Source organism: Corylus avellana, chromosome 2 (assembly GCF_965113065.1).
Source record: "Corylus avellana chromosome 2, dhCorAvel1.hap1.2, whole genome shotgun sequence".
NCBI lineage: Eukaryota > Viridiplantae > Streptophyta > Magnoliopsida > Fagales > Betulaceae > Corylus > Corylus avellana.
In genome coordinates this window covers 37,083,420-37,099,209 of record NC_142491.1, presented here as the reverse complement: position 1 = coordinate 37,099,209, position 15,790 = coordinate 37,083,420, and the positions used below count along the sequence as shown (strand labels likewise).

The 15,790-nt window shown below is 36.8% G+C and overlaps 1 protein-coding gene across 1 annotated transcript; it reads left to right on the top strand.

Moving 5' to 3' along the window:
• The first annotated feature begins 2,653 nt into the window (after window positions 1–2,653).
• Window positions 2,654–8,429, top strand: LOC132178557 (importin subunit alpha-2). Its single transcript, XM_059591003.2, has 11 exons — window positions 2,654–3,086; window positions 3,298–3,394; window positions 3,496–3,587; window positions 3,708–3,839; window positions 3,980–4,165; window positions 4,246–4,409; window positions 4,500–4,578; window positions 6,652–6,780; window positions 7,144–7,271; window positions 7,360–7,734; window positions 7,878–8,429. Exons 1-10 carry the CDS (start codon window positions 2,874–2,876, stop codon window positions 7,730–7,732), a joined length of 1,593 nt encoding a protein of 530 aa, XP_059446986.1. The 5' UTR covers window positions 2,654–2,873; the 3' UTR covers window positions 7,733–7,734; window positions 7,878–8,429.
• Window positions 8,430–15,790: the final 7,361 nt, after the last annotated feature.

The window sequence follows — 15,790 nt, the reverse complement described above, 5'->3', positions numbered from 1 at the left end:
TACTCATGAAATTTCATCAATGGAAGTTCCATATTTTAAAAAATAATAATAATAATAATAATTAAAATACCTTACGATAATATGTTATCTTTATAGATAACATTAGAATTAAGGATTACAACTTAAATATTAGAAATAAGTATTATCATTAGAGTAGTTTATTATACTTAGCATTTTATCCTTGGTAGTTGGTATCCCAAAAATATGTGGGTTTCGGGAGGGAATTGAGAGTTTAGCAGCTTCTTCATTAAATTCCGAAACGTTAGGCCCGAAAATGTAGGCGGTTATTAATTGTCCACTAATCACCATAACCGCTAACGGCCTTAAAAGCTGTTAGTAAAAAATCATTAACCGCGCGGTTAGCGGTTAGCAATTATTGAGTTTGCTAACCGTTAACTACTAACCGCATTTTTTATATAATATATTTTTATAATTATAATAATAATAATACTTATATTTAACATGATCAATTGATCATTAAATTACAATTTTTTTTACATAATCATAATTTAAGTGTTAATGTATTATTATTTTAATTTATATGATTATATCACATGATCAATTGATAATTAAATCATATGATTATATAATAACAAATTATACATATATAATATAACATAAGTCATAAGTATACAAGTTCATACTAATACAATAATTAAGTATCTAGAAACTTAATTGGGCTCCTCTTATACTAATTCGGCCCAATTTGAGGTATATAGCAAATTTTGATGCTAAAACAGCTCCGAAAATGCCAAAAAAAAAAAAAAAAAGGAAAAAAAGATTAAAGTGAGCCCCCAAAAAAGTCAAACTCTCAAAATTGGCGCAAAAGGCCTAACTTGTAAAAGCGGTTAGCGGAGGTGGTTAGTAAATTTTACTAACCATCTAGGCAGTTACAGTTAGCGGTTTTAGCTACTAACTACTAACTGTAACCATCTTTTCACCCCTACGAAATGTGGCTTGTTTTAGACGCTTAAGTGATATGCACGGCCAAGATTTTTGAATTCGAGAAACTCAAATTTAAGGGGAATTTGAGAAGATCTCAATCCCATTGTAATTGTCTATTTAAAGAGATTAAGCTCATTAGTAAATTAATGAGAAAATTAATCCCAAATCTTATGTTTGAAAAATGATTTTCGATTTCCTTAAAAATCTAAAAAGTTTAGGTTCCTTTAGAATTTGAAGTCTAGATTCTCTCAAAATCTAAATTATATCCCCGTTATCCCCATTGGTGGTAGGATAATTGATTCATATCTTGCATCATTATCTACAAAAACTGTGCAATTGTTTCTATGACAAGTTGATTGGCTTCAAACACAAAGAGAAATGTTATGGATACCAAATATTTTATCGAGAGAGATTTACCAAACTGACTTGTAACTTATTCATCGGAGATGATCAAAATAATTAATCAAGAAAAATGTAATCGATAACGGGTATCAATGAATGAACTCCACATCATTTTCATACACTTTTCTTGATAAAAAATTTGGTTTTCTTAGTATTTTTCTTTTTATGATTTTTTTTTTTTTTTTTTTTTTTGTAATTTCCTATATTTTTCCGTTGAGTTTGTAACTCCCACCCCTTCCCTCTTAAAATTGTTTAAGGTTTCATCATATTCTTGTATATCTCTGAAATTTTTTTTTGCATATGCAGCACCAATGTGACCCTCAAACCGCCACTTGAGTCTTTGATATGTTTATAATATTTAATTATGTGTTTTATTACTACTAGTTTGAAACCCTACTATGTTGTCCCTTCACTCCTTATGGTTTACTTTCAATTTTCAGCCACTTATTTTGTTCATGGGTAGGTGATTTTTTTTTTATAGACCATCCAGTTTTTGTTCTTGGACAGTTTCCTTATTTTTGGAAGGTAATTTATTAGATATTGTGTTATTTTACTGATATCTGATATGCATTGATGAGAAGATTTATTTACATTTTATTTTTTGGAGCAAAGATTTCTTTTATATTTGTATTTCGAAATTATGTTGTTTTAAGTGTTGATATTTCAATGGAATTGGTTATTTTATTTATATTAAATGGGAATTATGCAACGTAAGGCGCCCCTAAATACAGTAACATGCTCACACAGTCACACCATATTTTACCCATTTACTTTTGTAGATTTGTGGACTTATATACATATATTAACTACAAATCTAGTCAATCGAACTATTTTTGTGAAAACTTGAGCAAGATTTGCTGAGCACTTGCCTATATTTGCACTCCTTGTCTTTGGGTGGGTTAAGAATATCAACAAGTATTAATTGGTCAAAAATATTAGTCTAATCAAGCTCAAACAGAACCCATTTTGATTTATCTATCAAAGTTAAAGTCGTGTTCGAGCCCTATAAACCTTTTGAGCCAAGCTCAAATAAGGGGCTTTCGAGCTCGACGAAATATACTTATTTGTAAGTCGAGCTCAAACAATCAAAATTCAATTTGGAATTCAGCTCGACCCGATTATAACCCTAATAAAATAAAAAACCAATAAGACGCCCAAGAAGGGGAAAACAAGGTGCCCAAATATCAACATCGTTTTTAAAATAATAATAATAATAAATAATAAAAAGGATTAAAAAAAAAAAAATAGCTTACAAATATGACCGTGAACTCAACCATTTTTAAGCTCTTTCGAAAAAAAAAAAAAAAAAAAAAAAAAAGAAAAAAGAAAAAGAAAAACTCAAATCCAAACCCTCCTCCTATTCCTCCACTCCTCTCCGTTGAGCTCTCTCTAGGGTTTTTCTTTCTCCATCTCATTCTGATACACAGATAGACGTATACTCTTAGATAGAGAGATATATAAATATATACACAGTTCTACTGCTAGGGTTTCGAGACGAATCGAGCTTTCAGAAGCAGCTAGCAACCATGTCGCTGAGGCCCAACGAGAGAACGGAGGTCCGCCGGAACCGGTACAAGGTGGCCGTGGACGCCGACGAGGGCCGCAGGCGACGCGAGGACAACATGGTCGAGATCCGCAAGAGCAAGCGCGAGGAGAGCCTTCTGAAGAAGCGCCGCGAGGGCCTCCAGGCACAGCAATCCTTCTCTTCCTCTATCCACACCTCCACCGTCGAAAAGAAGGTGAAGAATCTAAATATTAGGAAATCTGGGTTTTGAATGTTGATGATCCGTGGATTTCTAGGGTTTACTGTTTGATCGTACTAATTTTTTTTTATTACCTTTGCTTGGATTGGAGGATGTGTGATTAGTGATTTTAGGTTTCTGAATAGATGATAAAAAGGTGGCGTTTTTGGTAATGGGTGTTGATTGTTTTTTATTGATTGCGGTATAGTTGGAGAGTCTTCCGTCCATGGTTGCTGGGGTTTGGTCCAACGATAGTAATTTGCAGCTTGAGGCCACTACGCAGTTTCGAAAGCTGCTTTCGATTGGTATGCTGTTCATACATTTGTTTAGGTTTCTATGAGTTCTGCATTAAACTATGAAAAGAGAGAATGTGATTGATGACATTTTTGAAATTTTTGAGTCGCAGAAAGAAGCCCTCCAATTGAAGAAGTTATTCAATCTGGGGTTGTTCCTCGGTTTGTTGAGTTTCTTGTCAGGGAAGACTTTCCTCAACTTCAGGTTTATTATTCAGTTCGCCATCTTTCTTTTTTTTTTTTTCTTTCTTTTTGTGCAGGTAGGTATCTCTCTGTTATCTTTGTGTTTTTATTTATTTAGTTGTTTTTCTTGGCTTTTGTGTAGTTTGAGGCTGCTTGGGCTCTTACAAACATTGCGTCTGGAACTTCAGAGAACACGAAGGTGGTAATCGACCATGGGGCAGTACCTATCTTTGTTAAGCTACTGTGTTCTCCCAGTGATGATGTTCGTGAGCAGGTATAAATTGGAATGAATGTGTTTAAACCTAATTTTGGAAGAATAGGTTGTATATTATCTGCAAGTACCATTTAAAAAAAAAAAAAAAAATCTTTGATTTTATCTTTAGCCTTTTCTGAGGCGTTATATTGTAACCGCAGGCTGTGTGGGCATTGGGAAATGTTGCTGGGGATTCTCCTAGATGCCGTGACCTTGTCCTTAGCCATGGAGCCTTGATTCCATTGCTGGGGCAGTTGAATGAGCATGCAAAGCTTTCAATGCTTAGAAATGCCACGTGGACTCTATCTAACTTCTGCAGAGGCAAGCCACAACCTCCCTTTGATCAGGTAGTTGTCTTTTTCTTTCAAGCATAGCTTTTTGGGGTTCATTTTTTGGCACTTTATAACATCTGAATTTCAATGGGCAGGTGAGGCCAGCACTTCCTGCTCTTGAGCGTCTCGTCCATTCCAATGATGAAGAAGTCCTGACAGATGCCTGCTGGGCTCTCTCTTATCTTTCTGATGGTACAAATGACAAAATCCAAGCTGTGATTGAGGCAGGCGTCTGTGCCCGACTTATTCAGCTCCTCCTGTGAGTAAATCATATTTTGTTTATTTCTGTGTATTATCTTGTTTTCAATTATATGCTTATATGCCAACTAGCACATGCTTCTTGTTTCAGACATCCATCTCCTTCAGTGCTCATCCCTGCCCTGCGCACAGTAGGAAATATTGTGACAGGAGATGATATTCAAACTCAGGTAAGAGCTTTTTAGTTCTGTTGCTCGCGTTTAAATTATTAATTATGTCAAGTTGTAATTTAGTTTTCAAAATATTGCAGCCACAACTTCCTTAAAAAAATGAAATTTGTTTTTGATTAATCTAGCTTGTCTTTTTTCATTTCGGTGTATAACAAAATAAAGAATTATTGTGATTCTGCTCTTGTGCTCCATCTATGCCAGTAGTATTGTTCATAGATAATTTACTTTATTGTTAAATAGTGTGAATCATGAATTGCCACATTTTGTTATGCTTGACTTAACACCATAGTCCATAGGTAATGTAACTATGCATACTATGCAAACAAACAAACAAAAAGTGATTAACATGGGAATTGAATTAAAGCTAAGTACTATATTTACTCAAAATTTCAAAATTTCAAAAGCTAAGCTAATTTAGTTTTCAAAATATTGCAGCCACAACTTCCTTAAAAAAATGAAATTTGTTTTTGATTAATCTAGCTTGTCTTTTTTCACTTTGATGTATTACAAAATAAAGAATTATTGTGATTCTGCTCTTGTGCTCCATCTATGCCAGTAGTATTGTTCATAGATAATTTACTTTATCATTAAATTGTGTGAATCTATTACCACATTTTGTTATGCTTGACTTAATACCATAGTCCTTAGGTAACGTAACTATGCAAACAAACAAACAAAAAGTGATTAACATGGGAATTTAATTAAAGCTAAGTACCACATTTGGAGAAGAAAAAAAAAACATAAACAACTTGAGTGGTAACAATTTATTTCTTTTGAGGATTGAGGGGTGGTTTTGAAATTTGAGAAGAACTATGTGGCTTATGATTAGTTTGGTCCTTTCCGTAATGAATTGTATATAGTGCCACCCAAATTTGGTAAGAGAAAGTCTGGCAGTCGTATAGTTGTAAATACTTAGAACTTTGATAATGATCTCCTAACAATGCCAATAAGGAACCCAGAATCTTTCCTTGCTTTCCACTCAGTGTCCTCTGGTGAGTGGGTTCCAGTTGGCAAGAAGGGCAAGGCAAACACTGGAAGCTCTAATGAAATTGTGATTATGGCTTGACGCTGTCAGATCGCTAAGGCTGACTTTCGTCACCTCAACGGGTGGTTTAAAAGATCAGATATAGAAAGTGATTACTTGAAATTATTCAAGTAGAATAGAGAGAATAAGTCAATAACTTAGAGGTATCTCTTCAAAAGGGTGTCACACCCATCTTGCCATATTGTACTCACCTGTCGTTTCCTTTTTCTCTCTTTTGTTTTTTCTCTGGATTTTGAAGAAGCAAAGGAGAGATGGGGAAAATTTATTACAGGATTCTATAACCCAAAGAACATTTTTATTCAGTTGCACCCCCTTGGAAAACCCAAAAGCATATGCAAAATAGAAATATATAATGTTTTTTTAAAATTTAAAGATTGTTATCACCCTAATTTTGCCATGACATGGTAAACATGTATTTTGAGATTGTATGTTTGATTGAAGCTAACAGAGTCATAATCTGTCAAAATGCAAGTTGAAGATTTAATTGAACTCTTAAGCCTCTGACCAGTGGGATGCTGTGGTCTTGCTGATTCAGTGAAGCTCTGCTCCTTGGGGGAACAGCTTATTTCTCTTAATACGTGGTTATAAGTGGAACTTTTACATTATCAACATTGTTGTCAAATATGAGTTTTCAATGAGTTCTTGTCTGTGCTTTGTGTAACTGTAAGCTTCAGTGGCAAAAACATTTCTTAAAGTATTGTAGGACAATGTGATGGACACGGTGGCATCTGACAAGATTGACCTCATTTTTGGGAACTCCTTGAATGTGTAAAGATAAACATTTAACCTTGTATACATGGCCAAATTCAGTCAAACATGCAGTACAGATGCTAGGGTCTTTTATCAGGAAAAAGAAGAAAAAAAAGTAACAAGGATGATAAATTTGTGGAAGAAAAACTATGCCGTAGTTGAAAAAATCTCTCTCTCTCACTACACCAAGGATGATCTTGTTACCATTCATGTGATTGCATTTCTTTTTTGTTTCTTTGTTTTCTTGTCTATGATTTTGATGGGTAACTTATTCTCAGAGTATAATCAACCATGGTTCACTGCCATGCCTTCTGAGCCTGTTGACCCACAATCATAAAAAGAGCATCAAGAAAGAAGCGTGCTGGACTATCTCAAACATTACAGCTGGAAACAGGGAGCAGATACAGGTAAGCAAATATGCCAGCAAGTTCACTCTTTTAAGTATGTCTAATTGTGTGAATATCTCGTCCCTCATTATTTATTAGTAATGGATGTGAATATGAGGCCTTGACTTCACTTTTAGATCAGGACTGCATTAATTATTATTTGAATTTCTGAATGGAAATACTGAGTGACTTGCGTTATTGGACCATCTTCTAACTGTGGGTCTTGAGCAACATGGACAATCATTGATAAGTCCTAACGTGGCACATTTTATAATACTAAGAATCAATTTCTTCTCTGAGCATCTTATATATGCTCCTCCTGAAGAAATTAGTTGCAGAGGTGTAGATTGGAAGTCTTTTTAAATTGATTTTAAAATAATGCAGGCTGTTATTGAAGCTGGTCTTATTGGTCCCTTGGTCAATCTGCTTCAAAATGCTGAGTTTGATATAAAGAAAGAGGCGGCATGGGCAATATCAAATGCTACTTCGGGTGGTACTCAGGAACAAATTAAGTAAGATCTTGTACTTTCTTCTTTTGCACCCTTAATTTCTCTTTTAATTGGTACATATCATGACTACCTTTTCTTTGATTGGTGATAGGTACATGGTGAGTCAGGGTTGTATAAAACCATTGTGTGATCTTCTTGTATGCCCTGATGCAAGGATTGTCACTGTCTGTTTAGAAGGGTTAGAAAACATTCTGAGAGTTGGGGAAGCAGAGAAGAGTTTGGGTAACACTGGAGATGTCAATTTATACGCACAGATGATAGATGATGCCGAGGGATTAGAGAAGATTGAAAATCTACAGAGTCATGACAACAATGAGATCTATGAGAAAGCAGTCAAAATTCTTGAAACGTATTGGTTGGAGGATGACGATGACGCATTACCTTCAGGTGATGGCGCCCAGCCAGGCTTTGGGTTTGGAGGGAATGAGGTTCAAGTTCCATCTGGCGGATTCAACTTTAGCTGAAGGTAGCACAGCCATCCAACTCTAGTTATAATTTTAACAATTTGGATTTATGTTGCCAAAGAGAGGTTAACCTAGGTAGGAATTCACGAGTCATACCCCGTTTCTACTTTATTATTTGCCTCATTTTCATTGCAAAAAATTGCAGGGATTATGGTTGGATGGAACAGGAGTTCATGCTGAGGATGGCAAGGTATATGTTGGGTTGGGTCAGGTCAGGTCAGGTCAGGGCACCTTGCTGTGTCTCGTGTCAGTCTCAGTCCTATGTCCGTTGTAGTCAAAGAAGTGCCAAGGTGGGTCAGTTTATGCTACCATGTTCAATTAGGAGGCAGGTTGGTTTAATTGTGGCATGAAGGCCTAGTCAAATGCTCTTGGTGTTTTAACCCGGTATGCGCAGAATGCTGTGGAAGTTGTCCCTAAGTTCATTGTTGCATAAGCAGCGCCCCGATGGATGTGCTAGTGGGGTTTTTTCGAACGAGTATTCAGTTGTGGATTTTTTTTTTTTTTTTTTTTTTTTTTGGAGTCATGTATTAGCAGTTTCTACAGTCTGGAGTTGTTTTGTGTTTGTCGGTTGGACATAGTATTCATACACCTCATTTTCTTGTCTGGAAGGAAGAGAGTCAAATGGTATATTGGTATTTTCATGTGTGACAATCATCTTCTCATGATTATTTATAGTTATTATGCTTTTTGATTTTAATCTTTGTAGCAACAAATACTAAATCCTAAAGAGTGCTTCAGGTCGCTCTGTTGTACGAGTCGTTGATAGGCGATTACTCTGCTGCAATTCAAATACGTAAATTATATATGTATAGGTTTAGCAGAACCTGTGTTACTAGTCCTCCAACAGAAGGGTGCGTTCTGATGAATGACAATTTGTCAATAAATTGTAAATTTATGTGGCACCAAATTTATTTGATGTTGCTTCATGTCATTTTCAAGCTGAAAAGAATAACTCAGCCGTCGATGCAGCGAGAGCTTTAATGGCGCACTGAAATTTGCTGAAGATGAGGGGGACTTTCATAAGCGCAAGGTAGATTTTTTTTATTCTCCCATTCTTTTTTTTTTTTCTTTTTTTTTTGTAAAAAAAGTTAGGCTGAAAGACTAATTGTGACTATTTACCATAATAACACTTCCTAGGAGTCGTATAGGAAGGGTTTAGACAGTAGAAATTGTAGTCGCTCTCCTAAGTCTGACTGAACCATAACTTGACTTAGTCTCACAAAAGTATCAATGAGAATTCAATGCAGTTAATACTAATTAGGCATAAAAATAAAAAAAAAGGTTAATAACTTTTTTGGAACTTGAGTTTTAATGTTTTGATTTTTCTCTTTTAGGTTTTAAAATATGACAAAACTAGTACCTCAGGTTTTAAAAAAAAAAAACTGAATCCCCACATTGGTTAATTTCGGTCAATCCTTCACTAACGGAAGTTTATGTCATTGCCACGTAATCATGTAATATTGCGACATGTGTCCACCTTTGAAAAAAAAAAAAAAAAATCCATGGTAAATCCACGTCGGTTCGGTATAACATTAAACTTAAACAAAAAATAAAAAATAATTTGACATTTTTTCCCAACCAAACCTGGCGGACAAAATACCCATAGGCACACCACCCACCGGAGCCACCGCCCAACCCATTCAAACACAAAAGAAAATCATCTGAAGCAGACACCACAAAATCCAAGAATGGTCATTAAATCAAGAATGAGATTGTGAGTAGTTCAGATTCCACGATAATGGAATATGTGGAATTTGTGAGTAGTTCAGAATATGATGATGAGTAGTTCAGATTCTAGTTTTGTTTGATCCAAAAATCAATTGGCCATGGGTTCCAAAAGAGCGATGGGTTGCTGATTTGATTCTCAAAAACCGGCTTTCCATCTACATCAAACTGGGTGGATTCCAACTGTGTGTCCTTTGGTGGAGTCCAGCAGAGTTCTTCGGTGGAGTCCAGCGGTGGCTTTCGAGGGCTGCGTTTGGCTGGGGAGGAACGCCCATAGCCACTGCACAAAGCCACCACCTTTCGGATCACGATAATTTTTCGGTTTGGGTTGGTTTGTTTTGTTCCTTCAAGCATGGTAAGATTCCTGCAATTTTTTATCCGGATTCATGAGACCTCGTTTATTCAAAGCTTTGTAATTGTAATTTTTGTTGAATAGTTTCTTCTGGGCTGGGATGGAGAAATTGCTTGTGGTTGGGTATGGAGAAATTGCTTCCGGCGATGAAGAAGAAGTGAGGTAGAAGAAAAGGGGGAAAATGTCAAATTATTTCAAATTTTTGTTTAAGTTTAATGTTATACCGAACCGACGTGGATTTACCGTGGATTTTTTTTTTTTTTTTTAAGGTTAACACGTGTCACGATATTACGTGACAATAATGTGGACTTCGGTTAGTGGGGGATTGACGGAAATTAATGGAGTTGGGAATTCAGTCTTTTCCAAAACCTAAGGTACTAATTTTGTTATGTTTTAACACTCAAGAAAAAAAAAACATTAAAACCCATGTGAGAAGATGCTCATTTAAGATCCATGTGTGTACAGGAGTTGATCACATCATAAAACTTCAGAAGCAGTCCAAAGATTAAAATTTTGAGTTGCTGCCGATAGTCAGCAATCAATAGAGGAGATGCCCTTTGTTGATGAGCCTTCAAGCATGATTAGGGGTGTAAACGAGCTGAGCTTGAGCGAGCTTTTTTTGTTTAGGCTTGGCTCGTTTAAATTTTACTCGAGCTCGAGCTCAAGGGCGAGTCAACATAATCGAGCTCGAGCTAATAATAAGTCGAGCCGAGCCAGCTCGCGAGCTGGCTCTTATATTTAATTTTTTTTTTTTAACTTCAAGTACTCTTAAACGGCTTAAGAAGTTAGTTTGCATATGAGTATTTGCTTAGCCTAGCTAGTCAAGTATGGAGCCTGAGTCAATACATCAAGGCATTTGGTTTCAAAGAGAGAGGATATGTATCCTTTTATAAATAAGCAAACTTGGAGATTGATGTTTTCTTAACAATGTGGGACAAGTTAACAGGTTGCATTCAGACTGCATTGGGACAACGCCCCCCATAAAAAAATATTTTTTTAACGTCTCTCTCTCAATCCCCCTCACTAGTCACAACGGATCTTCCACCTGAACTCTCATTTCCCACTCTCTCACCCTCGCTCACCAGACAGGTAGTGATAGTGTTTGGGTCTGTTTGATTCTTCAATAGTTTATGTCTTTCGCAATCTCCCTCAATAGTTTCTGCTTGATTATTCTTCCTTTCGTTTGGGTCTACTCTAATTGAATCGAGGTCTTTTTAATGATTGCTCTCTCTCTCTCTTTGATCACGAAGGGTCTAGAATTTTTCATTCTCTAACACTTAAATATAAATACAATTTTAAGGTTTTAATAATTATGAGATTTATAATTAATTATGTATTACTTAGTTTATATATATATATATATAACGAGCTGTTCGCGAGCTTAGCCGAGTCGAGCCGAACTTGCTTCGTTTAATATTCGAGCCAGGATTTGTGTTCATGAAATGCTTCATTTAATATTCGAGTCAAGTACAAGCCGAGCTTATGCGAGCCGAGCCCGAACTTGCTCGCGAGACGCTTCGCTCACTTAACAGCCCTAAGCATGATAAACAAATAGCCATAAAGCAAGGCTATGTGTATACCAAGGAGGGCGGCAGTCGCTTAACCAAAAGAAACTTTAGTTGGTGGCAGTCTCTGTGTGCAAGCTATCACTGATTCACTATCCAACCGGAATGGTTACTAAGAACAGCTGAGGCAACACTGAAGAGTGGACGAATCGCCACATCAAAGTCGATCTTGAAAGATCCAAGAGGCGGAGGGAGCCAAGCTGCTGGAAGAGCCTGAGCATTCTTATTCTTCCAAGCCTTCAGGTGGTTCCGGAAAGAAACATTGATGCCCTGGAGACAAGTATGAGCATCAGGTCCAACACTGCCGTGGATAAATTTGTTCCTTGACATCCATATCTCGTCCATAGAAATCAAGGCAGCAAGTTAAAACTCCAAAATTTTCTCAATAGGGACGCCCAAATCAGACCTAGGATTGATCAGAGCTTTTGCCCATTCCTGCATAAGGAGATTAGCAAAAACAGAGGTGTTAATGAGCCCCTAATTGCCCTAGCAAAAGCACAATCCATGAAAAAAATGATGTATGTAAAGTCTCAGCCAGACCATCACACCCATAGTAATCAAAGGGGAAAAATGGAAAATCTGAGGATATTAGGTCTAGAAGGGAGGATTACTTCACTTGTCACAGTGTAGAATTAGGATTTAGTGTTTAGGATTAAATATTATTCCAGTACATGTGGTTTACACTAAAATCAAATAGTCACTTGGGTTTTTAAAAATATCGCAAATGGTACATGTGGTAAGCTAATAAACTCACTTAGTACCTCTGTCAAGATTCTGTTAAGTTTTTTAATGGAACGCCACATCACCCTTACACGTGGGAGCCACATGGCGTGGTACTTGAGTTTTTGAGTGCCACATAATATTTTATTTTCTTTAAAATAAATATCCAAAAAAAAAAACTAAAAAAAAAAAAAAAAACGCTAGGGTGGCCGAACCACCCCATAGGGGATGGCCAGCCACCCTGTTCGGCTGAGCCCCCCCAGGCCAACCGTCTGGGGGTGGCCGAACCACCCCCTTGGGCCAAACCCTCAAAAAAGAAAAATTGAGGGTTTGGCCAAGGGGGTGGCCGAACCACCCCCAGGCCAAACGGGGTGGCCAGCCACCCCCTATATGTTGGTTCGGCATGTGGCACTCAAAAATTTAGATATCACACCACGTGGTGCCCACATGTAAGGGTAATGTGGCATTTCGTTAAAAAATTTAACGGAATCTTGACAGAAATATCAAGTAAGTTTATTGGCTTACTGTAGGTATCATTTGCGATATTTTTAAAAACTCAGATAATTATTTAATTTTAGTACAAACCACAAGTACTGAAATAATATTTAACCCTAGTTTTTATATTGGAGAGGACGGAAATCCAACAGTCATTTTCTATTGGTGTTGTTGGAGTATTTATTGAAGGCCTGAATGAGATAACAATTGTTGTTCAATTCGCTTGATGAAAAAAAAAAAAAAAAAAATAACAAAACAAAACAAAATTGCACATTCCTCGTCGACCTTCAATAATGGTGAGGAAAGGTGGAGGTTGTACTTATGAGCAGTAAATAGCATTTACTCTGAATGCTTGATAATTAAATAAAGAGCAATAAATTTCACTTTTTTGAAGTGTGTCAGAGGGAGGGCATGTTTGCTAGGATCCTCTCCATTTTTTTCGAAAAGAATACTCAGTTAGTTATAGTGGATGGATATTTTTGTTTATTTAAAAAATAAAAAGATAAAAATACTTATCCACTATAACTAACGAGATATTATCTCGTTCATTTGAACTATAGAGAATCTTGTTCCATGTTTGCTGGAAAATGATCCCTCCATTTTAAATTTTTTCAATTTCTTATATTTAGTGCATTTTAAAAGGTAATGTATTTAATACACTAATATCATGAAATTTTTTGAACAATACTACCCTTCAAAATACGTTAAATAAAAAAAAATAAAAAGAATTTAAAACGGGGAGGATATTTTCTATGACTGCTTTATTGATGACATCTATATTCAAGAGTCAAGCCCCCTCTTGTATTTGCTTATTGGGGCCCTCCGATATTCAAATCAAACGTGTCCTTTGAGATTCTCCTTGGATGGGGATTCGTGGGGAAAAAAAAAAAAAATCAGAAAAAAGTAAGTAAAAGGCCCACATTGCCCTTCTATAACGATCTTGCTATCATTTGGAGAGAAAGATTCCTTTCTTCTTAAAAAAAAAAAATAATAAAACCTCTGTAAATTACTAATAATGGTAAAGTAATAATAAGAAGGTTTTGATCATATGATGCGCTGTGGTCCTTGTACGTGTCAGGTCTTGTAGAGTGTAGACAAACCATGCGGTCTCGTGAGCTTTCATTTTCCTTCCTTATCAGATAGATAATATGTGGCAATTATTTTGTGTCTTTATTGTATGTAAATCTACGGCTCTGCGCCATCTGATTACGATTGTTCTTTTCTAGCATCTTTTTATGCTTTTGTCTTCTTTTCAAGTCAAGACAAATAAATTGTGTGATTATCTTTATCTAATAATCTAATTACATTTCATGTGGTTTCTATGGAGCAACGTACTTGGTTAACCCAATGCGACTCGCCCTTTCTTTTCGCTAATCATCCACATGGAATTTTGGATAGAAAAATGATAAAAGCATAACTTGGGTTAAAGTTGGGATTCATCAACTATTTATGGTACAAGAAATTTTATATCATCTTTCTATTCTTCTTTTATTCTCAAAGTTATTGTGGAATGGGTGCGAATTCAAGAGGCGTTGGAGAAGTATGAGAAGGCATCGATGCAGAAATTGAACCGTGAGAAGACTTTTATATTTTTCAGTCGGAATACAAAGATAGAGGCTAAGTCACTAATTATGGCAGCTTCAAGAGTAAATTCTACAGTGAGGTATGAGAAGTATTTAGGTTTGCCAGCTCTAATTGGGAGGTCGAGAGTGAGCTCTTTTTTAAAGGAACTAGAAGGAAAGATCTAGGAGCGAATAAATGGGTGGAAGGAAAAATTCTTTTCTCAAGTGGGAAATGAAGTTCTCTTGAAGGTGGTAGTTCAGCCTGTTCAGGCATTCCCGCATTCACGATGAGTGTTTTCCTACTTCCAAAAGGACTATGCAGGGACATAAGCTCGATGATGTCCAAATTTTGGTGGGGACATAAAGATAATGACTCTCATTTTGCGTGGATGAGTTGGAGTAGAATGGGCAGGGCAAAGGAGAAGGGTGGCCTAGGGTTCAGGGACCTTGAGATGTTTAATTTAGCCCTCTTGGCAAACAAGGTTGGATATTGCTCCAAAAACCTGATACATTGGCCGCAACAATTTTTCGTGAAAAATACTACCCTAAGGGAACGTATCTTGAATCCAATTTAGGGAGTAGGCCTTCTTACACTTAGAGGAGTATATGGAAAGCTAAGTCTTTTCTGAATGAGAGACTAGAGTAGAGAGTGGGAGATGGCCAGTCAATTCGTATATGGGATGACAAGTGGTTACCCAAACCGGTGGTGTATGAAGCTCAGGCTCGCGAGCGAGTTTTAGACCGAAGTGCAATGGTGAGTGAGCTGTTAGACCTTGATAGTAATTGGTGGAATATAGATTCGGTGCAAGATGTGTTTAATGAAGATGAAGCGAAGGAAATATGTGGCTTGGCAGTTTGTCCACGGACTCAGTGTGACCAAATAGTCTGGGCGGGTGCTAAAAATGGGGACTTCAGTGTGCGTAGTGCATATCACATGGCAAAAGAGCGAGGTATGAGAGACGATCAAGGGGACTTCAGTGTGCTCCAATCCGTAGGTGCTAGAATCATTATGGAAGGAGATTTGGAAGATCAAGGGAGCAAGAGTGGTCAAGACTTTCCCTATGGCAGGCCTGCAATGATATTTTACCAACGAAGGAGCGATTGTTTAGACGACATATTACTTTGGATCCTCTTTGTCCTATTTGTGGAATGGAAACTGAAACAATAGGACACAATCTTTGGAGTTGTCCGTCAGCAAAGAATGTGTGGATAGAATGTGTTCCCTAGACTTATAAGAGTACAAGTGATGATGCTGACTTCATATATATCATTGAGAAGTTTGCTGGAGAGACTTGATGCAAATCAAATGCTACTTGTGGCAACGGTAGCTAGGCAAATTTGGTTGAGGAGGAATGCGGTCATTTTTTGCAGTGATTTTCTGGATCCACCCTCACTGCTTAGACGTGCTATGGAACAAGTTGATGCTTGTACTAAGGCTTCACAAAGGAGGAATGTAAGGGCAAAGATCCTCAGGCCGTCTCCCATAATAGTATGGCAGAAACCTAGTCTTGGGCATCTAAAAATTAACTGAGACGCAGCTCTTGACATCCATAAGAATAGGATGGGAATAGGAGTCATTGTCTACAACCATGAAGGGTGGCCTTTAGCAATGCTCTGCGCAAGCAAGGGACATGTGTCT